Source organism: Schistocerca gregaria, chromosome 4, assembly GCF_023897955.1.
Source record: "Schistocerca gregaria isolate iqSchGreg1 chromosome 4, iqSchGreg1.2, whole genome shotgun sequence".
Classification (NCBI taxonomy): domain Eukaryota; kingdom Metazoa; phylum Arthropoda; class Insecta; order Orthoptera; family Acrididae; genus Schistocerca; species Schistocerca gregaria.
This window is the reverse complement of record NC_064923.1, coordinates 264,889,989-264,916,967: the sequence shown is the minus strand read 5'-3', so window position 1 is coordinate 264,916,967 and position 26,979 is coordinate 264,889,989. Positions and strand designations below refer to the sequence as shown.

The following is a 26,979-nucleotide window of genomic DNA, read 5'->3' as shown; positions in this document are numbered from 1 at the left end:
TGGAAAAGGGTAAAACTATTACAGGTGCATATTATTCATTGTTATTGGACTGTTTGAAAACCGAGCTCAAAGAAAAACGCCGGCGATTTGATAGCTATAAAGTCCATCACACCAATGCACCAGCACATACCTCAGCAGTTGTGGTTGCAAAATTATTGGAAATAGGATTCCAACTCGTTTCACATCCCTCCTATTATCCAGACTTGGCTCCCTTGGACTACTATTTGCTCCCCAATTTGAAGAAATGGCTGGTGGGATATAGATTTAATCAAACAAGGAGGTGATTGTAGCAACTAATAGCTATTTTGCAGACTTGGACAATTCCTATTATTTCAAAGGGATCAACAAATTAGAACAGTGTCGGACGAAGCATAGAGGTCTAAAAGGAGACTATGTTGAAAAATGAAAAAGGTTTACCCCAAACACGTCAATAGTTTTTATTTTTTCACAAACTTTTCAAATGCCCCTCGTACTCTATTTCTTCTCCCAATCCTACTTGGTAGTGGTCCCAGACTAAAGGGCAATACTCTAATAAGGATTGAATAAGTTGGTAGAGCACTTGCCCGCAAAAAGCAAAGGTCCCAAGTTCGAGTCTCAGTCCGGCACACAGTTTTAATCTGCCAGGAAGTTTCATATCGGCACGCACTCCGCTGCACAGTGAAAATGTCATTCTGGAAACGTCCCCAAGGCTGTGGCTAAGCCATGTCTCCACAATATCCTTTCTTTCAGGAGTGCTAGTTCTGCAAGGTTCGCAGGAGAGCTTCTGTTAAGATTGGAAGATATGAGACGAGGTACTGGCATAAGTAAAGCTATGAGGACGGGGCGTGAGTCTCGTTTTAATCTGCCATGAAGTTTCATTGAATAAGGTCTTCGCAAGCTACTTTCTTCATGAGTCAGCTACACTTCCTCACAGTTCTTCTAATGACTCACAGACTGCCATCTGCCTTTCTTATGGTTAGTTTTATACAGACATTCCTCTTTAGCTATCTTCACTTGCATACCTCCAGATGCTTAACAGATGTGATTGTTCCATCACGTAATCAAACAGTATTGAATCATTACACCTATTTTTGTTCAGTATGCTATATTTGTTTATGTTAAGAGACAACTAACAAAGTCTGCATAAACTGTTCATCCAAAAAAATATTACCGTTTTTACATAGTATTTTTTCCCAACAAGCCTCTGGCTACATTAAAATCAAGTTGTCTAGAGTTATGTCCAATTGTTTGACTCTCATTGCTCAGAAAATTTGAAATCTGTTTCTTATCCAATTTGCTAACGAGACATATATTCCTACTTTTCTTAACATTTCTATTAACACTCATAGTCAATATTGTTATAATGGCATTATCATTGATGATTCCAAGTTTTTTGATAAATTAATTGAAAAGTTTGGCACTGGTTGTAATCTCAGTAACTGCTCACCCTAATCACTTCACCTCATTTACTATAACTGTTGAGTTCTTCCCTCTAATTTCATTAAGCACCGAGTTTCAAAATGGTGAACTGTTGCTTGAGCAGGAATGTAATATCATTAGTGACGTTGATTGTAGAAGCTGCTATAGTCCTTTGGAGACATGGAAAAATAATCTTTGAGACTCAGTGACCCCACAGGAGACTACTGGTCTTGGAGAACTATGTTATGAAAACTATGGATTTATGTGTATGACTGTTTTGCTCTGCTTATCTCAAACTGCACTACTGTATCATAACCAAACTGAAATACAGTACTATAAACAAGAGTTACTAATTATTTTATTATATATGTTACCATCCAGAATCTTCTGTTCAATTGGCCCTGCTGTTGTACCCCAGAGATCACACAAATACCGCAGCAGATATTTTGTAGATTCAGTCTTCCCAGCACCTGATTCTCCAGACACTATTATTGACTGTGATTGCTTCATGACCTTCATGTCACGGAATGCTTTGTCTCCTGTGAATAGCAGAAGCAGCATTAGAAATTTATTCTCAATATATCAACAGCTATAATAAACAAATAAAAAGATTATCATACAATTACTTGAACTGCCTTCATTTTGGGCCAACTTAAAAAACTCATATGCTATTCCTTAACTATTTGAAATATAAGTTTCTGCATGTTGTTTCAAACTGTATATATTATGCAACAATACATTCTGATGTACAGCTCCATCATCTTCAGATGGTACTGTATGAGTTCTTGGGTTCACAAAACCCAAGGTTGCTAAAGAATTTAGATTTGTAATTATGTAGAAACCTTTATGTGTCATTCCAGAAAGTTAAAGGATTGCATCAAGGATGCTAAACAGTCCAATGAATAGGAAAGGATATCATACATACCGATTGCAAAAACATGTGGAGGCATAACACCTAGCGACTTTCCCTGGTAACTCTTGATAGTATTTTTTGAATAAAGATCTTTGATTTCAAAGTATGGATTCACAGCGAGAAGAATATTGGCTACATATGTCTGAAAAAGAAAGAGAAAATATTTTTAAAAGAAAATTTTACAAGAAGACTAACCACTCTAATTGCAGTCTTTTATTTAATCATTTGCAACTTCAGATGGTAGTTTTCAGTTTGTTCTTCTTAAGGTAATTTGGGTCAAATACATTATGTAACAAAAAGCATCTGGACACCTATTAGTGAACATTAATATGGGGTGTTTCCACACTATGCCTTTGTGATGGCTTGAACTCTGCTGGGGACACTTTCAATGATATGTCTGCATGTCTGTGGAACTTTCAGCGACATATCTGCATGTCTATTGAAAAATGATAGTCCATTCTTCCTCAAAAGTCGACACCAGCAATGATAGTGATGTTGTACACTGATGTCTGAAGTGAAGTTGACATTCTGACTTATCCCAAAGGCTCGGTTCATGTTGGGACTCCAGACAAGTCAGATCAATAGACCTCTGAATCATAGACGCTGCTTAATGATTGGGCCATTTTCACGCAGACATAAGCAGTCACTCTCTCTGAATTGTTCTTCTATTGAACTCAGTATGCAATTCTGTAAAACGTGTGTATATCCACCTGCATTTAGCTTTTTCTGAAGCCCAGTACTCCACAATCATATCACCAACAGTCGACTTGGGCAGTTTTAGAAGGGTTGAAGTGTCCTGATGTATTTGTTACTTAGGTGATATTCAGTGACTGTAGTTGAGTTGGCATTAAGTTGATCCCTGACATTTACAGTGCACTGGGCACAGCACCTTCAGTCATCTACATCAACCAATAACATAACCCGATCTTGTAAAAGTCTCTATGGCAACACTTCATTGTCACATCCACACAGACAGTTACTGCTGTCACCTGCAGCCATTAATGCTTTGCAGTTGAAAACTGACAAGAGAGATACACCTCGTCACAGATCATCTCAGGCCGTCTCAACTATAGTCCATGTTTGAAGCCAGTGAGTCCTCCACTCTGACCCATTCATCTACAATGCCTGCCTTGATTGGCTTTACTATCCAAAGCCCTGGAAGTTAGCAAATGTGATCTCTTTGCCTAAGCCAGGCAAGCACTTATTGCTTCTGCAAAATTATAGGCCAATTTCCCTCCTCTGCTGTCTCAGTAAAACCCTCAAATGCATTCTGCAGTCCTCCAAGACTTTCTGTCAACAAGAAACCACCATTCCTCAGCAGTTCAGCTTCCACAACAACCACATAATGGTTCACTAACACTTTAACTGGCTGAGTATATTGTTTGACTTGTCAAATCAAGCTCAGTACTGGTGCTGTATTTCTATACATATAAAGAGCTTTTGATAAAGTTTGGCACATCAGGCTTATCTATAAACTTATCTTTGAAGACTTCCACTTCATTAAAATCACCTTTTGCTTCCTCTGCAACAGGCACCTCTACTGATGACACAATACTCCCAGCCTCCTTTTACACTGGCAACTGCCTCTCTTGACATCTAGTGGCCAATTCAACATTACAAAGGGGTTTCCAGACACTTGTCTGTGTTTTGTGGCATCAGCAGTGCCCAACTGCTGAGATAGTGCATGGCAGTAGTATTGTCCTCCTGACTCTATTTTACATTCTCATGACAGCTATGACATTCATATCAACATGAACAATGATATCACGGAATATGTATACTGCAGTCTCTATACTGCCACTGACAGGTTGGTTGATGTTTATCCCTCTTATAAGAAACATAACATGATCTTCTCACAAGCAATCTACAATTCAAATGTGATATCTAAATATACAGGGTGTTACAAAAAGGTACGGCCAAACTTTCAGGAAACATTCCTCACACACAAATAACAAAAAGTTGTTATATTGACATGTGTCTGGAAACGTTTAATTTCCATGTTAAAGCTCATTTTAGTTTTGTCAGTATGTACTGTACTTCCTCGATTCACTGCCAGTTGGCCCAATTGAAGGAAGGTAATGTTGACTTCGGTACTTGTGTTGACATGTGACTCATTGCTCTACAGTACTAGCATCAAGCACATCAGTACATAGCATCAACAGGTTAGTGTTCATCTCGAACATGGTTTTGCAGTCAGTGCAATATTTACAAATGTGGAGTTGGAAGATGCCCATTTGAGTATGGATTAGCAGGGGGCAATAGCCGTGGCGCAGTACATTTGTACTGAGACAGATTTCCAGAATGAAGGTGTCCCGACAGGAAGATGTTCAAAGCAATTGATCGGCATCTTAGGGAGCACAGAACATTCCAGCCTATGACTCGCAACTGAGAAGTTGCTGCTCTACAAGGTAATGTTGACCACGTCACTGTATGGAGAGTGCTACGGGAGAACCAGTTATTTCCGTATCATGTACAGTGCGTGCAGGCACTCTACGTGTGCTGCTGGAACATGTGCCTTTATAAGTATGACACAACATGTGGTTCATGCATGATGGAGCTCCTGCACATTTTAGTCGACGTGTTCGTACACTTCTCAACAACAGATTCAGTGACTGATGGATTGGTAGAGGCGGACCAATTCTATGGCCTCCATGTTCTCCTGGCCTCAACCCTCTTGACTTTCATTTATGGGGGCATTTGAAAGCTCTTGTCTATGCAAACCCCGGTACCAAATGTAGAGACTCTTGGTGCTCGTATTGTGGACAGCTGTGATACAATACGCCATTCTCCAGAGCTGCATCAGAGCATCAGGGATTCCATGCGACGGAGGGTGGATGCATGTATCCTCGCTAACGGAGGACATTTTGAACATTTCCTGTGACAAAGTGTTTGAAGTCATGCTGGTACATTCTGTTGCTGTGTGTTTCCCTTCCATGATCAATGTGATTTGAAGAGAAGTAATAAAATGAGCTCTAACATGGAAAGTAAGTGTTTCCGGACACATGTCCACATAACATATTTTCTTTCTTTGTGTGTGAGGAATGTTTCCTGAAAGTATGGACATACCTTTTTGTAACACTCTGTATAATGTTGCAAAGTCCTTCCTTACATACAGACTGTAAATGCTGTTTCTGCTACACACTTTCCGCAATTGTACTGAGACACTAATCATTTGCATATTCAAGCATGTAGCAAACTTTGAAGTTTGATGCACGAGTTACAACTTTAATAGCCAATATACCATATGTAAGCTTGAGGGCATAGTTAATACTATTTTCTTGGTGGTTAACCCACAGATATTCCATAAACATTCAGAATTTGATCTGTGTCTATAAATATCTGCATGTGTAGAAGAAAATTTTCCATTTTGTCTCTCGAGAAATTCTCAAGGTAATAAAAATTCAGATAATGACACATATGGAGAAAGCTTCACAATGGTTAATACACACAGAACGCTTGTGTATACAAACATTAAGAAAACCTACAGTATTTCCTACAGAAATATCTTGAAACAGGAAACAAAATATGTATTCCCTACATGACATTGTTCACTCGGTACAAAAAAGTGTACAAATACAAAGTCTGTTCTTATCCCTTTATGTGGCTTCCTGTATGGAAAAGCAATAGGCAAACCATAAATATAACAGACTGTTTACTCATGTATGTAGTATGGGGAATTTGCTTAATAGAAATGGATCATACTTACATATATCTTGTCTTTGTAGTAACGAAGGCGAACATTGTGAAGCAGTGTTGCTGGATTTAAATACATTAACCCACCTATAGAAAAAAGAACACAACATATATCTATCTATCGTCATAGAGAAATGGTTATTTGAAGAGAAATTTATAAACAAACAAAAATTGTTAGTGGCCTCATAATGCCCAGGTATTTGTGCTTTTGACTCAATAGTGTAATCACAGAAATAACATCACATATCCTCTCAACCTGTGAAGCTTCATTTCATTTCATTCTCATATTCTGGGCGCTTAACTTTTTTTGCCAGGTAGTACATTTAATAACTCGCATCACAGTCAAGTGCAGTCCAATACAACCGTGGTACTAAAAGATTATGAGACCAGTCAGATGACACTGTCCAGTCGAGATTAACAGAATTGGCTCCAAATAACCACCAACCCTCAACTTGAGATTATTCACAGTTCTTCACAGAGTTATTCCAGAAGTAGGTGATAAAACCTTGCAGCACAATAAGCCACACAAAGGCTTTATTTTTTTTTTTTTTTTTTTTTTTTTTTTTTTTTTTAACTGTTTCCAACACTTTGTTTATGAATGAAACGCATAAGTGATTAGTGTTTGTCAGGGCACATAACACATCATAGACATTTTGTAGACTGAAATTGTTCAGGGTATTAGTCTTAGCAGTTGCTGTTTTGATGGCTGAGTCTGGGTCCATCATGGATTCTAAACTGTTCAACTAGCCTACACACCAGAGATCAGTAACACACACTTATGCAGTGGTACTCAACTCTGCAGTAGCCAGATTGAATCTCGATTATCTAAGAAATTTTTGTTGCCAGTTCTTGATCAGGAAGGGGAAAAGTGACATGATGGCATGCAGTTTATGATAATAAGACATTGTTCCACTGTCCTGGATTACATTCCAAATCATTACATAGTGATGGTGTATGAGTTTGTTGACTGTGATTCATCCTCCAGATGAGACCATTAAGCTCAGCGCCTCCTGGTGCTATTTGTGAGGAGTAAACTGTGTGTCAATACCACAGTTCATCCTCTCTATTCCACTCATTGTCATCAAGAACAGAAATATGAAACTAAAACTCCACATGCTCTCATCAGAATCACCTACATTGGACAGATACACCATTTGTTCAAAAAGTTCAGAGGCATGTAAGTAATATCAGTAGCTAAGGTGGCAGCTTGTACTGAGAAGCACAGAGTGAGGTAGCACATTCAACTCACATTCAGAGGAACAATGGTTCAAATCTGAATCTGACCAATCAGATTTAGATTTCCTTGAATTCCTTAAATGCTCCAAGCAAATGCCAGGATGGTTCCTTTGAAAGGGCACAGCCAACTTCCTTCCCCCTACTTGAAACTGTTTGAGTTTGTGCTTCAGTCACCTCTAATGATCTCAATGTTGGCCTGATGGTAAACCCCTATTGTCCTTCATTCCTTCATTGAACTAAGAAGTGCAAACAACAGGTCTGCAAGCAGGCAGCTTTAAGCAGTGGGCATGTAACCATTGTGCGTCAACGTCATTGTGTCACAATTACAATATGGAGCAACATCTCTAAAACAAAAAGACATTATCTGGAATGTTCCAAAGAAGTAAAAAGTATGCACAAAGTTTTCCCGTACAGCTTGACTACCGAACAAAAACTAGGATGCATGGACACCTGCTGAGACTTGACAAAAATGCAGAATGCACACACTTTTGTGGAAGAAATCATCATGGGTGACAAGACTTCTTGTTATCAATATGAAACAACCACAAAAAAACAAAGTGTAAAAATTTTCATGAAGGTTCAACACATAACATTATGGACCTTATTGTACTGAATATTTACATATTTTGTGGAAAGTTAATTGTTACCTATTAAATGAAAATATGTTTAAAATTCTTTTTTACTGATTCCACATCCGAGAGGGCTGGGATCTGTGGAAGGTACAGTAGCGTATTTATCTTTTTTGTACATATTTATTGTGTATTCTTGTTTTCTGATATGTTCTACATCCTAGATGATCTCCTCACAACAGATCTACTGGAATGAAAACTACATACATTCTAATCAAATCCTCAAGCCAATGTGATGCGCAAGTTGAACAGCATCACAAAGAAGGATTTTTCTGACACTTTCACATGGCTGTATGAATGTTCTCTGCATAGTACTCAAGTAGAACACATCAAACATTAAAATCACTGTCTTACCATTTTTCTACTTCTTTTTTAAATCCCGTCTCAAAAATTTTTGTACTGACGGGGTATATTAACACTTTGTGAAGGAAGAACAACCTCTCCGTTCACTTCCAACTAACAAAGTCATACAGTTTTAATCTGCCAAGAAGTTTCAAAAGAATTTACCCTGCATTGTAGAATTAATGGTTTAGTCTAGTATGGATTTTATCTTTTTGTTAATTTACTGACATCACTGACATGTTTTTGTGTTACAATAAAATGAAGGGCAATGGAAGAGACGTCCAGCCTTTATATGAGCTTCAGTTTTCAACCTGGAGACATCTCCATCTACATCCATACAAGCCAAACATTTTTATAATATGTGGCAAAGAGTACTACTTCTATCACTACCATTCCACTTCTCCTCGCCCTATTTTCCCTGTTAAAGTCGTGAATGAGAAGTGTGGATAAACAGCAGTCAGTAAGCCTTCTCATGAACTCTATTTTTTCTCATTTTCCTCATCATAATCAGTTCACAAGATGCAATCTACTGATCAAAAGTACCTGGACACCATTGTGTAATGTGGACTTGACCACTAAATGTCATGAGAAGTGAGCCTACCAGTATAAAAGGAGGCAAGCACTATTGTGTCACCTGTAGAGAAGCAATAATAGTAGCACAACAGGTCAGCCAGGGGAGCATAGTGACTTTGAACATGGGCTCGTCATTGGATGCAACCAGTTTAACAAATCCATAAGCGACATTTCAACCCTTCTAAAACCAACCACGACAACTGCTGGTAATATGATTATAAAATGGAAATGCGAATGTGAAGTTGAAATGTGAATGAAAAACCAACAGCTAAACCAAGACCAGAAAAACCTTATGTAGTGATGGACAGCACTGAGGAAAGAGACTGCAAATTATTACATGAAATTTGCAGGAGGAGATTGTCAGTTCTGAAGTGCTACCAGTACTCCAGCCACCACAATGACTGTGTGTATAGAGTTAAAAGGAAAGGATACAATGGTCTAGCAGCTCCTTATAAGCCACACTTTCCTGTAGTCAGAGTTAACTGGTGTAAAGAGCAACACCATCAGACTGTGGGTAACTTGTAACAAGTGATGTGAAGCAATGAATCACTTCTGATGGAAGGCTCTGAGTTTGGCAAATGCGTACAATGGAGAGGCAATCCCAACTAGCAATATTTGGGAGTGGGTTTCCAGTTTTGACATTCGCCTGATAACCAAGGAAAATCTCCCAAAATCTTTAGCCAGATTGGAGAATCAGAAATTCTTTAGTCCCTGTGGATTTTGAAGGGTAGTGTTGTATGTAAGTAATGTAGCATGTGAGAGAGGCAGTCGAAAATTGCATATTCACAAGGTGCAAGTACAACTGAATAGATCTGGATACTAATTCAGTGCATCAGAAGATACCATTGCCACTACTTGTCAAGGATGCAAATTTTGTACTCGTTGGGAATTCAAACAAACTACTTCAGTGAGCGTTGTGAATCATGATATTAAATTTCCAGCAATTGGCAATGCTTGTAGGCAATTGCTAATCAACTGACATCATGTAGCAACAATAGCAGCATGCAGCAGCATCAACAATATCATTAAGCATGTCCATATGCAATTTTTCTCAGAGACAAGCAGTATGCAATGCTGTTACAAGCCAGTGGGCAGGAGAGGTTAAGATTCATGCACTGTTGCACACCTGCCTTGTTGCATTCAGTTCAGTTCAGGAGCCACTCTGAGCCTTAACCAAGCGAGGTGACACAGTGGTTATAACACTTGGTTCTCATTCACATCCAGCCATCCACATTAATATTTTCCATAGTCTCCTCAAGTTGATTAAGACCTTATCATCGATGGGATGTTAAATCCTAAACCTCCTTCCTTCAAAACTACAGACTTACAGAGGTGAGCCAAGCATTGCTGGCTGTGCTGTAAGACACTATTTGTCTTCCTCTGTTGGTAACCAAAAGGCAAATCAACTTCATATACTTGTAATTAAACAATGGAAAATCCAGGATGGAATGTAACAATATGAGAGAAGGAAAGTTGCTACTCAACATATAATGGAGATACTAAGCTAAGGTCCAACCTATGTGCTGCATTCTATGTAGGCATGACAACCAACAACCTGTCTGTCTGCATGAACGGCCACCGACAAACTGTGGCCAAAAAACAAGTGGACCACCCTGTAGCTGAACACGCTGCCAAACATGATACCCCTCATCTCAATGACTGCTTCACAGCCTGTGCCATATGGATCCTTCCCACCAACACCAGCTTTGCTGAATTGCACATGTGGGAACTTTCCCTGCAATACATCCTACATTCCCGTAACCCTCCTGGCCTCAACCTTTATTAGTCACTCTCCTCACCCATCCTTCCCCGTCCCTGTTGCCATTCCAGCACTACACAGCCGTCGCTTCACCGCCACACCCAGTCTTTTAATTTCTTTTATTTTTATTTTTATATCTCTACTTTCCGCTACTTACCCCCTCTGCACCTTCTCTCCTACTGTCCGTCTAAACTACAACACTTCACTGTCCACCACTCCCACCATACTATCCCTCCCCCTCCCCTCCCCAGCCTCCTCCTTACCCCCACACAGTCACCACTTCCATCATGCACTGGTGTGTGTGTGTGTGTGTGTGTGTGTGTGTGTGTGTGTGTGTGTGTGTGTGTGTGTGTGTCCTGCTGACAAAGGCCTTAATGGCCTTAATGGTTGAAAGCTACGTTTGTGTGAATCTTTATTGTGCCTATCGCGGCTCAGCATCTCCGCTATATGGTTAGTAGCAACTTTCCTTCTCTCGTATTGTCATATATTTGTAAAGCAGAATGCATGCCTCGTCTATCAGGAATTATCATAATTGAACATTTGCAGTGTTAGATGCTGTGCAACTATATGAGTAAACAGCCATAGAACATGTTACTATCCAGGCAATAATTATTTTTAATTGCACAGAAATTATTTATCTTTATGTGCCCCTGAAACACTTTTCAAATTATTGAGTCTTCATTTTCTCTGTTAGTCTTGCAACTTACAGTAGATGAGATTTGTAAGCAGGCAGCACTAGAAACAGAGCATGGAAATGTTGTTAACTTACAATTATCATCCACTTCTTTGCTGTCGTTGTCTTCTGCATAATGAATTCTGTCCAAGCTGCATGTCTGCTTGGAATGTTTGCTATCAAATGGTAACACTGTTGCTTGTCCACTGTAGCCAAGGTCAATGATCTGCCCCAGTATAAACCCCTCCACGGGGTCAGGAACCCACACTTTCTGCTTCTCCATGCTGTTCATGGCTTCACACCTACAAGCATAAGAATGACACACATAAGTAACTGTTACATATATCAAATGTGAGGAAGAAGACTTGACAGGCATCATTTATTTATTTATTTATTTATTTATTTTGGCTTTAGGCAACAATGAGCAAACAGCAAGCAACAGTTAAAACTGCACAGAGTTAACATAAGACTTTGAGTTAAAGTAAACTGACACAATAAGCTCAGCCTTGTGGATAGTACAATATACTAAACTAAGGAGATCACATTATGAGAAATACTATAGAATAGTTTCATATGGAGTAGCTTTCTCAAGATTGTGTGGGCCTGTAGACACAAATGTAACTTCTATATTAAAAATTATACTAAGATGTGACAGTTTCTGACCTTATATACAATTATATGTTCTTAATTCAAAAAATTACTTGAACCAAGTGGACTTATGATGCAAATTTTAAAACTGTGTAACAGCTTCTTTTAAGTATTCCGGTATCACATTCTATTTATTCACATGAAACCTGCAGAGTACAGATATAACACACATATGTAGTGACAACAACTTGAAACCAGTTTGCTGCATAGTACTTCTTATGCTTCCATGTACTTTGTGTGTGCCAGTACTCGTATTATATGATTAAGATTGGCCACGTCAGGTTGATCCTGATCACAACTTTCAGAAAGTAGACTTCTTATTCACTGTGACTGTGCAGAGTAAACTCTGTGTCATTTTGTCTTGCTTCTTTGATGGTCCCAATATGTCCAGTATGTATCTGTCAGTTTGCTTGAAGAAGTTTGGATTTTTCAGTTTCTGCGAAACACTATGAACGTTCATGAGTATCAATATTACAAAATATGTACATGAAATGTATTCACAGTTGTGAAAATGGACAACTATCACCTGTATAATGGAATCATGACAACAAACATTTGTGCCAGAATGGGACTCGACCCTGGATTTCCCACTTATTGCGAGTGGTTTCTGAACAGGAAGCAAGTTAAATAAAACACATTTATCCGCAAAAGCATCAAAACAATGTAAAGGCTGCCCTTCCACCAGAACAAACATTAGACACAACACCCAAGCAAATGTGCAAAAATCTTTCTTAGCAATGGCCTGGCCACGTTGTCCCCGGTACCACTACCAGGTAGAAGTGCACAAAAGGAGGACGGAAGTCAAGGAGGAGGGGACAGTAGAGTTTGGGGGAAATCCCAGCTTGGTCTGGAATATTGCATAAAAGAAAGGGGCATGTGTCCATGTGCCTAACCCATCATGGAGTACGGTAAAGAGGGAGGGAGTCTCAGACATTATCTGGTGTGGGTGGGAGGAGGGGGGGGGGGCAGTGCCGATCACATGTAATACCATCCAACTGAGGGGGGATGATGTAAAGACTGTGTGAAGGTAGTTGGCAAAGAAGGTGCAGTAGTATGGTTAGTGCTCAATTTCTCTGTGGGAGGTTTGTAAGTACTGCCATCAGTGTATGGATAAGTGATCATCCATTCCTTTGACTCAGTTTCTAGATGTCACTGGTGGTAGCACAAGTCAGGTGGTGGCCATCGTAATCCACTAGGTGGCAAAGGGGTATGTCCAACAATCTGACTGCATGAAAACGTTGATTTGTGACGAATTTTCCACATGCGATGTGGTGCCATGTTATCCGGACGTTGGAAGGAAGGAAAGGCTGGTGGACATGACACATAACCACGGGCCACTGTATTGATGGATATTTGATATCGTTGCGGGTTTGCAGTGAGGCAGTGGATGTAATGTGATATATAAGTCTTTGGTTTGAGGAAGGCGCGTGCTCAATAAGTGAGTGTGAGAGTAACCAAAGTCGACAATGAAATCAGAAATGTGGGGCGTGATGTGACCTACTGGTACCGTTGGGGATATGTACATGAGCATAAGAATGTCCAGAAACCTGCGTGTAAGGGAGGCATCCCTGTTTCACTGCTTATGCATGGAGGGCATGTACAAGGATGCCGGTCAAAGTCACACATTGGCAAGGCCAAGGAGTATGAGAATTTTGTAACGGACCTTATAAGGTGTACCAGCCATTCGAAAGTATCCAAACCCAACCTGGAGACTGCGGCCGATAGTTGATGGCAGTGGGAGTACCTGTGTGATGTGGACCCATCTTTGTCCCCACATATTGACTGAGGTATCCGACACGTTGTAAAGAATTGAGTCATTGGAGGAGATCATGTCGAACTGCCATGCGGCTGAGTTAGAGAGCATGCAGAAAACAGATGGCAGTGAAGTGTCACACAGTGAACGTCAAAATGATACCATGGTTTCATAGGTTCCGTACGTACGAGAGGGGTGATAAGTCATTATGTGAGAGGCCATGTCCAATGGGCATCTATGAGGATTTAGCCACATTCATGGAAATGCCCACTAAAGTTCCATGCGTTGATATCACATCAACTATCATTAGGCTATACAAGTATGACTCAGCCAGACTCAGACTTCTGTATGTCATCAACCATATGGCTACAACCTGTACCAAAAAGAGGAAGAAGCACTTTCGAGAACAATTGACATCGGGAAAGTGGAAGCAAAATCAGACGACATAAAACAAATTGAAATTCGAATACACAATTCGCGACTCGTGGAAGCAATAGAGAACTACTAAGACAAGCCGCTAATCCCAGGCACAAAAGAAGAGCAAAAAAATTGTTCAACACAGTGTCATAGTCTAAGAAAAGGTACCTGAAAGCCTGCAACAACTAAAACGGCGTGCAGGTCTTCCGATGAAAAACGAAATATATACGAGGGTATTCCCAAAAGTAAGGTTTCCTATTTTTTTAATAAGTACAGAACTCTGTTTGTGTGGCAGTTGGTCACACTGTTATGAAGAGTGCTTCACGCGCTGTGTGTAAACATGCGCACGCCGCGTTGAGGCGCTAAGTTGGCAGCCGTTGAGAATGGAGCTTCCGTTGGATGTTACCGCCAACTGCGAATTGCGCGCAGTTGTTCGGTTTTTGAACGCGAAGGGCTCTGCGCCAACTGAAATCCATCGTCAATTGACGAAAGTGTATGGTGAGTCGTGCATGGATTTCAAAAATGTTCGTAAGTGGTGTAGAGAGCTGGTCGGACCGAAAATCACGACTAAAAAAGGAGCGAAAGACCGTCAATTTCTGAAGAGACTGTTGAAGGTTGAGCAAAGCATGCGCGAACATCGGCCGATCACCCTGGGTGATCTCTACACGTTGGTTCCTGAGGTTTCCCGAAGCACCGCTCACAGAATTTTAACGGAAACATTGAACTACCGGAAGGTGTGCGAAGATGGGTAGACGCATGCTACCTGAGGACCACATATGGCAACGAGGTGATGCTTCCCACGCATTTCTTCACCGCCGTGGCGGCATCCTTCTTCGCCAAAGCCGAGGAAATTCAAACAAACATAGTCAAAATCATGACAACCGTTTTTGGGATCGTAAAGGGTTATTGTTGGTCGACTTCATGTCCACTGGGACCACAATTAACGCTGACAGTTACTGTGAGACTCTGAAAAAACTCAAACAGGCAATTCAGAACCGGAGAAGAGGAATGTAGAACAAGGGCGGACACATTCTCGATGACAAAGCTCGCCCATACATCGCTCGGCAAACCATTGCTTCTCCTGCAACAGTTTCAGTGGAACATAATCATCCACCCACCCTATAGTCCTGACTTGGCGCCCAGTGACTATCACCTGTTCCCTAGGTTAAAAGAACATTTGGCCGGAAAGCGATTCAGCCCCGACGACGAGGTGAAGAAGATGTTCATTACTTTCTGAACAGCATGGCGGCGAGCTGGTATGACATGGGCATACAAAAACTGCCACAGCGTCTACAAAAATGCATCGACAGAAATGCTGATTATGTCGAAAAATAGCTACATGTTCATGCTGTAAACTGATGTAAACTATTGTAGAAATAAACAGGTCTATGTACTTATAAAAAATAGGAGACCTTACTTTTGGGATAGCCCTCGTGTAAGAATATCTTCTGTGTAAGAGAAGGAAATAATCTAGTGGAGTAAGCCTCAAGAGACCCATATATTGGGTTATGCCCCAGAAAACGAACTGAAACACATTACATCGATATGAAAACGAGGGAGACGCACTTTCATAACATATGAACAAGAAAGGACTAAAAGGGAGAGCAGACGGCAGCCGCACGGGATTAGCCGAACAGTCTGCGCTGCAGTTATGGAGTGTGCGGCTGGTCCCGGCGGAGGTTCGAGTCCTCCCTCGGGCATAGGTGTGTGTGTTTGTCCTTAGGATAATTTAGGTTAAGTAGTGTGTAGGCTTAGAGACTGATGACCTTAGCAGTTAAGTCCCATAAGCCTTCACACACATTTGAACATTTTTGAACCAGACGGCAGACAGGACACAATGCCATAAACAACTACGGAATGGGTCCCATTGGCCACAGAAGAGGTCAAAGATGCCATTAACAGCACCAAAACCAAAAAAGCTGCACGCCCTGACAGGCTTTATAGCGAACATTTAAGAGATACTGCCCAAATACTAAAGCGAATGTGGACAAAACTCTACAGTAAGTGCTAGAAACAGCACCCATTCCAGAAGACGTAAGTAAAAACCCTAATGAAAAAAACATATGGACACGAATCAAGGGCGCAACAGTGCGATGGAACGAAATATGGATCTCCCATAACCTCTCCCTATCGGAGTCTATATTCCTACCAAACAGAGTCCTTCAGGGAGACCCACTGAGTCCCCTGTTATTTATACTTGCAGCAGAAGAAACTGTGTGAATATCCCAAAGGGAAGGTGTAATTTCATATGCATATGCAGACGATATTGTAATAAGCGCAACGGAAATTGCAAAGTTACAAGAAGCAATAAACGATGTGGAAAACTTGTGTGTCGAACACGGCTTCGAAATAAATGTGGAAAAAAACAGAAATAATAGCACTCCGAAATGTAGGAAGAGCACCTGTATCAGCCGAGATCTTCATAAGAGAGAGAAAACTGAATATCGTACCAGACTTATAGTACCCAAGGGTCACAATACAGACAACCGCAAAATGTTTCGCGAAACATGTGAGAGAGAAGGCAATGCAAGCAATAATGGCAATCCCTCAGCTGACAGTCACCAAAGGCACTATTCAGAGCAAAAATCTTACGAATACTGACTTAATGGCATAGAAGTTATGGGGCCACATCGTACAGTGAAAAACCTACCGACACTAGAAAGCAATAGGAGTGTCCAAACAAGACGATCCAGACTTTTATGCTTGCTGGTGGGGGAGCCCTTTATCATTTAAGACCTACGGATAAGCCTAATGTTAACCAAGGCGAGCGCTTTGAAAGTCTACTAAAAACACTGAAGGAAAAAACCTCCAGAATTTTACAGCACCGGCGTAATGATTGACCAAACACGGACAAAGGAAAACTTCGAAATGAGACACGTGATCAACAGAATGGCAGTCCATGGTTTCCATCTCCTTATTTGCACCAGCACGTCATAACATGAACCAAACGCAATGTGTGAGAGTGAATTGTTTCATCAGTATGGAAACGTTACCATACAGAACTCTGTACCAAATAAGTGACTATGCAAATAACAATACGTAAAATTTCTGATTTCGCGTACTGTATTATTATTTTGCTTTGAACTTTTACGGTTATTTGGCTGCAATAAACTTATTATCATAGGTTTCAAGATCGAGATTCATTTCGTAATTTTATCCGAACAGAAGAAAGAGATTGTTTTGAAAATACTGACCATCACTGAAAAACATAAAGCAGTCCATAAAACAAAGAGACAGGTATATATCTTTTACACAGATAACCACTGCTAGAGACGTTTCGAATTCCCCTCTCCCCAACAACACATACACACACTTTTCACCAAACTCCAATTAAAAGATAGGGGGATCTAAGCGCAGTGATCATGTGACCAATGAAGCCATCAAACTTCCAAAGAGGGATACTGCGAGTCAGTTCTTCTGTTGCCTGAACATTGCCGTCTGTGGTCGATGTCGATTGCTTTCTTTCCCCATCAGCGCCATCCTGGTCTGTGCGGCCTTGTTCACATTGTTGGAACCATTCCACTATGACTAGAAACGATAGTGCATTTGATCCACATACCATTAGAATTTCAAGGTCAATCTGTGTGCAATCTAGACTTTTGGCAACAAAAATCGCATGTTTCAACTTTGGAATCCACTTCTAATTGCCTTGCCATTTCACCCCCAAGCTGTGATACACCCATAATCCATTCCGCAACAGAACTGTTTGCAGAAAATACGAAACGTGTAGTCTCCTCTGACAATGCGAAACTCTTGTCGACTCGTATTCGGGAGGATGACGGTTCAAACCCGCGCCCGGCCGTCCAGATTTAGGTTTTCCGTTCAAAAATGGTTCAAATGGCTCTGAGCACTATGGGACTTAACATCTATGGTCATCAGTGCCCTAGAACTTAAAACTACTTAAACCTAACTATCCTAAGGACATCACACAACACCCAGCCATCACGAGGCAGAGAAAATCCCTGACCCCGCCGGGAATCGAACCCAGGAACCCGGGCGTGGGAAGCGAGAACGCTACCGCACAACCACGAGATGCGGGCTAGGTTTTCCGTGATTTCCCTAAATGGCTCCAGGCACATGCCGGGATGTTTCCCCATTCTTGACACAGTGCGAGCTTGGGCTCCGTCTCTAATTACCTCAATGTCGACGGGACCGTAAGTCATGTCTTCCTTCCTGCTTAGCATGGTACGACATGTGTAACCTGTTTTTTGCTGTTCCCTCGTATTTCATTAACAGTTTGTTGGATTGGTTGCAGAACGTGTTAAAATTTATCCCAAGACAATTAGCATATAACAGCGTCCAAAACAAATGAGGAGACGAAAATATAATGATTATAAAGAATCCGCCTCGATTGCAAATAGAAACCGACTGTTGACCTAGGTTTCGGCGCGGATAACGACTCCTTCTTCGGAACCCACTAAACTACAAACTGCCAAAAGAGGCACTGTATTAATATTGGACCATGCCTCTTTAGGCAGTTTGTAGTTTAGTGGGTTCCGAAGAAGGAGTGGTTATCCGCGCCGAAACCTAGGTCAACAGCCGGTTTCTATTTGCAATCGAGGCGGATTCTCTATAACCATTAAATTATTCACGATTGCTGACGTGCTGCAATGTTAAAAGTTCTCAAGGATGAAATTATACTTTGCTAGTAACAGAATTTTATTACAAAAACAAAACTGCACAATAACCATAATTCGCTCATACATAAAAAAATTTGTTCAAATGTGTGTGAAATCTGATGGGACTTTTAACTGCTAAGGTCATCAGTCCCTAAGCTTACACACTACTTAACCTAAATTATCCTAAGGACAAATACACACACCCATGCCCGAGGCAGGACTCGAACCTCCGCCGGGACGAGCCGCACAGTCCATAACTGTAGCGCCTTAAACCGCTCGCCTAATCCCGCGCGGCCATAAAAAATATACCTGGCACTAAGAAAGAATAATAATGAAATGAGAATAAAATATGCTCCAAAGGTAAAATTCAGGCAACAGGATAGTCTCAAAAAGGAGAAGCAACGTGTTCTATAGCTAACTTCACAAGAAATCTGACACAAAGACGCTACAGAATGCAATAAGTGAGCTAAAGTACATAATAATTGTGCATTAAGCACTGTCGGACGGCACAATTAGCGATTTCAAATGGAAAATTCGACAGAGCAGAGGAAAGTTAACTAAATACAAGTATTTCACTAGGCGAATCCTAAGTACAGGGCACACACCACAAGGCACAAACACTGTCGGTGTACTTATTTAAAAAGCTAGGGATCTTCATTGTGGCCTCACAATATTTAACATGACCTTAAACAACATGATCTTCACTACTCAAGGTCAAATCTAACTTTGGTTCAGAGGGGGTAAATTATACTGCCGCAGAAGTCTTTGGTCACTTACCTAATAGCATCAAAAGTCTGACAGATAGCCATATAGCATTTTAAAGGAAATTAAAAGAATTTCTGAATGCAACTCCTTCTGGTCATTAGATGCATTTCTGGATATAGTGAGTGGGTAATTTCCCCAATCCCCCCCCCCCCCCCCCCCCGACACAAAATATTAAGTGCCATGTAATATTTTGTGTAATGTAATATCTTGTATAGACACCTTTTATTAACCTGACACGTTCCACATCATTACGAAGTGTCGTATTCATGAGCTATGGAACAAGTACTAATCTAATCAAATCTATCATAATGGGCTATAATATTCTGACAAGGGGTCTATCCATGGCACGACAACCGGACACTTTACTCACATCGCTTAGCGGCCATCTTGAACAACTCTTGCAAATATGACAGCACTGATGTAATGATATGCAGTTCGATGTTCTGCAGTGCAGTAAGTGCTTCACTATAGAGTAGGGGTCTACATCGGATATTTTAGTTCCTTCTCCCACCAGGAACAACCTACTGAAGTCTGTTCCAGCAAAACCTATTCCACGGGCAGGTCATTTTTCCGCGATGACAGACGAATTTCTCCGAAATATCTCGCCGTTGCACACAGTATGACGACCGGCGAGCAGGGAAGCAGCAGGTGGGAGACTCAGAATGGGCTGTTTCAGCGGGAATCCCGTTAGCGCGGCACAGCGTACGGCTTCGAGCGACAGCTACACCCACGTCACAAGCCTGCGCCAGCTCGCCTTCACCGATGACGGCCGGCGGCGACCACGCTGCGCTTTCCGACAGGGGTTTTTACCACTCAAGACACCAAGACCGCAACAGTTACTTCCAAAATTGGCAGGGACTTTGTTAAGTACACTAACTGCTTTTTTGCTCGCGTATCATGTCATTTCTGAAACCCAGAATCTACTCTGTAGGAATCAACATGGATTCCGGAAACAGCGATCGTGTGAGACCCAACTGGCTTTATTTGTTTATGAGACCCAGAAAATATTAGATACAGGCTCCCCGTTAGATGCCATTTTCCTTTAATTCCGGAAGGCGTTCGGTACAGTTCCGCACTGTCGCCTGATAAACAAAGTAAGAGCCTACGGAATATCAGACCATCTGTGTGGCTGGATTGAAGAGTTTTTTTTTTTAAAAATCACGAATGTAAAATTAGAGAGATTCGAGCGCGCAAGGAGGCTTTCCGGCAGTCCACTTCAGAAATACTGCTCACAAACCATTCCATGGCAGTCCTTGCTTTCTGACAAGGTTCAGCGTCATGTTGACGCAAACACCCATCGTCTCCTAACTGTTCCTCTACCATGCGCAAGTACATAATATCGCAAAATGTGTCATAACCTTCCACATTTAATGTTCTCTTAAGCGAACTACCAGAAACACCACCATTCTGTGACACCAACTGTAATAACGTGTGTGTGGTGTATATACGAGGGGTGTTTGTAAAGTCCGTGCAAAATCCAAGAGATGGCACCACCTGCGCGTATCGAGGTCATGTTTAGTTAGTAGCATCTTTGGAAAGAACACACACTAAGTTTCAGCCATATTGGTCTATTTCTTTGTGTTTGGCATTCATGTGAATCAAGGAAGTCGATTGATTGTCAAAACATGGACGAAAAAGAATTTCGTGTGGTGATTAAACATTACTTTATGAAAGGCAAAACGCCTCAGGAGACTAAAGGGAAGATTGATAAATATTATGGTGACTATGCGCCTTCGATTAGAACAGTTTATAAGTGGTTTCAAAATTTTCGGAGTGCCCATATTGGCACAAGGGATGCTGAACGTCCTGGACGCCCTGTGGAGGTTACGACTCCAGAAATCATTGATAAAATCCGTGATATTGTGATGGATGACAGAGGAGTAAAGGTGCGTGAATTGCTACTGCTGTGGGCATCTCGAATGAACGGATTTATAATATTTTGCATAAATATTTGGACATGACAAAGCTATCCGCAAGATGGGTTCCGCGATTGCTCATGTTTGACCAAAAACGGAATCGTGTGAAGTGTTGCAAGGGTTGTTTGGAGCCGAAGAATCTTAAGGATCTGAAGCGTCGTTACTGTGGATAAAACATGGATACATTACTATACTACTGAGACCAAACAACAATCTAAAAAATGGGTTACCATGGAGAATCTGCACCAAAAAAGGCGAAGACCATTCCTTCGGCCGGAAAAGCTATAGCGTCTGTCTTCTGGGATTAGCAAGGAATAATCCTCATCGACTATCTAGAAAAGGGTAAAACTATTACAGGTGTATATTATTCATCGTTATTGGACCGTTCGAAAACGGAGCTCCAAGAAAAACGCCAGCGATTGGACCACAAAAAAGTCCTTTTCCATCATGACAATGCACCAGCATACACCCCAGCAGTTGTGGTCGCAAAATTAATGAAAATAGGATTCCAACTCGTTTCACGTCCCCCCTATACTCCAGACTTGGTTCCCTCAGACTACTATTTGTTTCCCAATTTGAAGACATGACTGGCAGGATAAAGATTTAATCAAACAAGGAGATGATTGCAGCAACTAATAGCTATTTTGCAGACTTGGACAGTTCCTGTTATTCGAAAGGGATCAACAAATTAGAACAGCGTTGGATTAAGTGCATAAGTCTAAAAGGAGACTATGTAGAAAAATAAAAAAGGTTTACCCAAAACACGTAAGTATATTCTATTTTTGCACACTTTTCCAACAGCCCACGTAGTGTCTTGTTCATGTTGTAGATAATGCGATAAGGGAGAGGGTCAAAACCGGTACTGGCACATAGTACAATCCTCTCGAAAAGTATCAAAAGCTTAATGTACCCATCTGACGAACGTGTCACCATCAACAGTATCAAATGCCCTTACTTCGTGACACAATGCGGAAATGTTTGGAATTTAATCCAGGAAGTTGGCGCAAAGTCAGGTAATTAGGGACTTTACACCACCACCCCTCCTGTCTCCCTTGCTGTAAACGCTAACGGCCAATTGCCAACAGCGCGCGGCGTACCCGAACGGTCACCCATCCAAGCACTGGGCACGTCCTATGGTGCTCAACTTCGGTATTCTGACGGGAACCGGTGTATCCTCCTTTGGATGCCCATATCTCAACAGGTATTGGGTCACTGACATACAATTAAGGGAATTTTTCTTCTGGTGTTGACCTGTACCACCGTCTACAGACACTTTTTCCCAAGTACACTACATACCGACTGAATAACGAAGGGGATATGATACAATCATGTCTTAGTTCCTTGTCAACTATGACCTCCTTTCACGTCCTTCGACTTTTAAAATTGCAGTTTGGTTTTTTTGTAAGTTGTAGATAACATTGTGCTCTGCGTATTTTATCCTTGATGAATTCAGAATTCCTGAGCAATTATCGAAGCAAACATTGTCTAAATCTACAAGAGATGGCTTGCATTTCTTTAATCTCTTGTATTCATATATTTCTTCGGAACCGAAAGTGATCTTCTCTCACAGAGGCTTCTAAGCAGCCGCCCGGAGTGGTCAAGCGGTCCTAGGCGCTCCATTCTGGAACCGCGCGACCGCTACGGTCGCAGGTTCGAATCCTGCCTCGGGCATGGATGAGTGTGATGTCCTTAGGTTAGTTAGGTTTAAGTAGTTCTAAGTTCTGGAGGACTGATGACCTAAGACGTTGAGTTCCATATTGCTCAGAGCCATTTGAACCATTTAAGCTTCTAACCATGCATTCCATTCTTGTGTAGATAATTTGAGTATTTTGCGACAATGACGCATTGAATTGGTCAATGTAATGCACCTGACACCACCTGCCTTTACTGGTATTTCGCCGTCCCATGTATCCAGCATACCAAGTGGAACAAGTTTTTCAATTGTTGGTTCTTCCAGGAATATTAATTATTAAAAAAAAAACACCGACTGAACAGGCTTTGAAGGCCCAACGGTGCGGACCGACCGCTGTGTGCACCTCACCCCTCGGCGTCCTCCTCAGTCCTTAGGCGTCACAGATACAGAGGGATACAGAGGGGCATACGACGTGCGATAATAAAGTTATGAGACTGATGTGAAAAAAAAAAATGATTGTCAGCGTTTTAGTCAAGTTTAGTGTTGTCTCCTTCAAAGCAGTTCCCTTCTGATTGCACATACTTTTTCCAGCGCTTCTGCCATTGATGGTAACATTTCTGGAACGCATCTTCTGTAATATCCCCCAAGAACCTCGTCACAGATTTTTGGACATTTTGTGTTGTTTGAAAATGGTGTCCCTTGACGTCGCACGGAGCGATATCTGGTGAATAAGGTGGCTGTGATAGTACTGAAATTTGCTTTGAGGTTAAAAATTGCTGTGCTGTCAGAGCAGTATGGGATGGCGTATTATCGTGATGCAGAATCCAATTATCAACAATGTTTGCATGGACACGAAGAACTGTTTTACGAAATCTTTCTAAATTGTCTTTGTTTGTCCAGAAGGCACCCACTCTTTATGAACAATTCCCTTGGAATCAAAGAAGCACATAAGCATGCATTTCACTTTTGACTTTGACATGCGAGCTTCTTTTGGTCTGGGTGAACCCTTTGAGAACCACTGTCTCTGGATCGTACTGAAAAAACCAGCTTTCATCACCAGTGATAACATGGCTCAACAATTCTGGATTGATTTCCGTTTGTAGCAGATCGGCTGCCACATTTTTCCGTGTTTCTCGTTGTTGTGGAGTGAGACTTTTGGGGACTATCTTTGCACAAATCTTTCTCATACCAGGATCTTCAGTTATTATTAGGCAAACCGTATCTCGATTGATGTTCATTTCTTCTGCAATCATTTTCACGGATAACCTTCGATCAGACTGTACGAGTCCACGCACCCTGGCCAAGTTAACAACTGTCTGGGCGGCTGATGGTCGTCCACTGTGGTCTTCATCTTTAACATTCGTTCTGCCTTCACTAAAATTTTATTCCATTGAAAACCTTGAGCTCGTGACATAACCTCCTCTCCAAAAGCCTTCTGAAGCTTACCGTAAGTTGTCGTCGCGTTTTCACCCAATTTAACGCAAAAAGAAAGGGCATACCGTTGCGCAATATTATGCGGTTCCATTTCCGTGACGAGAGAGACAAACATGACGAGAGAGACAAACACATGTTAACATATTACAGCACAACTCACGACTGAGCAGTTGCATCGATGTGCCGCTTGGACTAGAAGCAGCTTATAGACCAAGGTCAAAGATATTGTGCCTACACCAGCCTGCAGGGTTGCCACATCTTGCAAAGAAAATCAGTCTCATTACTGTCGCACCTCTTACGGTCATCACACCACTTTCCTGGCCATTGTCAGTTTTCAAGACCGGCGCCGCTACGTCTCAATCAAGTAGCCTCACAAGGCCTGAGTGCACCCCGATTGCCAACAGCACTCGGCAGACCCAGACGGTGACCCATCTAACTGATAGCCACGCCCGACAGAGCCTAACTTCGGTGATGTGACGGGTAACGGTGCTACCACTGCGGCAAGGTCGTTGTCTCAAGGCTCTAAATACCATATACAATTCTGTAGTTTCGCCTTTGTAGCAACTGAAAAGCCGTGTTAGAATAGCCTAGAATGTAAGATTACGCCTGGTGTGGTAGCGCCGAGAACTGAAGCGGCGCTGTGAGAACTATGTGCAGCCCTGCGGTCTCGCGCAGCGGTTTCGGGTTGTGAGCGGAGTGTGACACGCCACGCCACCACAGAGCAGCAGGCAGCTAGCGACAACCCGAATAATACCCCGCGCAAACCACAGCGCGAGGCGGGCAGAATGCAGCATCGCACAGAGCGCTCCACAGTTCCTGTTGTTGAGAGTATTCAGAGTACCAAGTTGTAATCACGAGCCCACACCTGTGCTGTCTGGACATAACATGAGGTACGATGAAAAAGAAACGGGTTATTTTTGTTTTTGTTAAAGAATCTTTATTTATTGATCAACATCAACTTTGTCCCCTTCAAAGTAAGACCTCTCACATGTAACACACTTGTACCAGCGCTTTTCCCAATTTTGAAGGCACTCCTGGGACTCACTTTCGTTATGGTATTCTGCTCCTTCAGCCATTGTTTCATCAGAGGTGGCAAAATAAAGTCCTTTCGTGGGAAAAGAAGTGACAGGGGCACTGTCTGGTGAATACGGTGGCTGAGGCAGCATTACGTTGTTTTTCTTTATTATATTTTTATCAAAGGATCACGAAGAAGCATTGAGGTGCTAACGGGGGCATTACGGTGATGCAATTTTCACAAGTGGTTTGCCACATTTCTGATCGTTTCCTTCCGACTGCTTGACGGAAACGGCGCATAGCTTCCAGGCAGTATTTCTTATTGACCGTTCGACCATTAGGCACAATCCCATGGTAATCGAAGAAAAGGGTAAGAAGAACCTTCACATGTGATCGAACTTGGCGAATTCTTTCGACCTTGGCTCCACAGGCAGTTTCCATTGGGACTGTTGGCTCTTGGACTCGATGTCTTATCCGCATACCCATGTTTCGTCGCTTTCCTTGTCGGTCGCTGTGGCCGAGCGGTTCTAGGCGCTTCAGTGCGGAACCGCGCTGCTGCTACGGTCGCAGGCTCGAATCCTGCCTCGGGCATGGATGTTTGTGACGTCCTTATGTTAGTTAGGTTTAAGTGGTTCTAAGTCTAGGGGACTGATGACCTCAGATGTTAAGTCCTATAGTGCTTAGAGCCATTTGTCACCTTCTTTAAAAGCTTTCGATCATTGCGGACTTGTCAGCTATTCCTGAGCGATGTCTAAGCGACTTCGTTTTCGTTCGAAATTCAACAATTTCGGAACAAACTTCGCTGCTATACGTTTCGTGCTCAAAACACCCGAAAAAAAAACTGCTTGGCATCTGTCAAAATCATCAGTAAACCTCTCTGTTTGGAAGGTAGGAGACGAGGTACTGGCAGAAGTAAAGCTGTGAGTAGCGGGCGTGAGTCGTGCTTTGGTAGCTCAGTTGGTAGAGCACTTGCCCGCGAGAGGCAAAGGTCCCGAGTTCGAGTCTCGGTCGGGCACACAGTTTTAATCTGCCAGGAAGTTTCTCTCTGTTGGTAGTTCGGCGATTTTCCAGGACCATTGTCTTTACTTCTTCCATATTGTCGTCGTAATTGTGCTAGAGCGTCCAGGCCGGTCGTCGTCTTCAACGTCTTGTCGACCCCCTTTAAAACGTATACACTACTAGCAAACTCTTGTTTTACTCATTGTAGCTTGCCAAAAGTAACAGTAAACATTCCGAACGCGGTGTTGCAGTTATTACATTTTCAAGCAAAATTTAATCTAAATTCTCTGATAAGTCTTTCCCGAAAGTAAAAGTTCGCCCAACACTTGAAAACACATAACCTTTTCGACTGTCAACAATAAACTAAGTATTCAAAACAGCTGAAAACGCAAACATTCATCACGAACATCTGAACCAATGTTACGGAGCACCCTCCGAAGAGCCCTCATATACGCCTATAATATATTGCCAAACATTCGAATACTACAGTTTGATACTAATTATTATGAGAATTACACAGCAGTTAATAAGGAAGTTCTGGTTAGAAGCCAAATAGAAATGTCAT

The 26,979-nt window shown here is 41.8% G+C and overlaps 1 protein-coding gene across 12 annotated transcripts in view; it reads right to left on the bottom strand.

Annotated features, from left to right (window-relative positions):
• Positions 1-26,979, bottom strand: part of LOC126267997 (myosin heavy chain 95F) — a 380,222-nt gene that overhangs the window by 90,256 nt on the left and 262,987 nt on the right. For all 12 annotated transcript variants that reach the window (XM_049973362.1, XM_049973367.1, XM_049973370.1 and 9 more), the window contains 4 exons: positions 11,313-11,518; positions 6,018-6,091; positions 2,324-2,453; positions 1,773-1,937 (listed from right to left, as the gene is read on the bottom strand). In XM_049973362.1, the coding sequence (XP_049829319.1) occupies positions 1,773-1,937; positions 2,324-2,453; positions 6,018-6,091; positions 11,313-11,508 (565 nt within the window). In that variant the 5' untranslated portion in view covers positions 11,509-11,518. The remainder of the gene's footprint in view (positions 1-1,772; positions 1,938-2,323; positions 2,454-6,017; positions 6,092-11,312; positions 11,519-26,979) is intronic.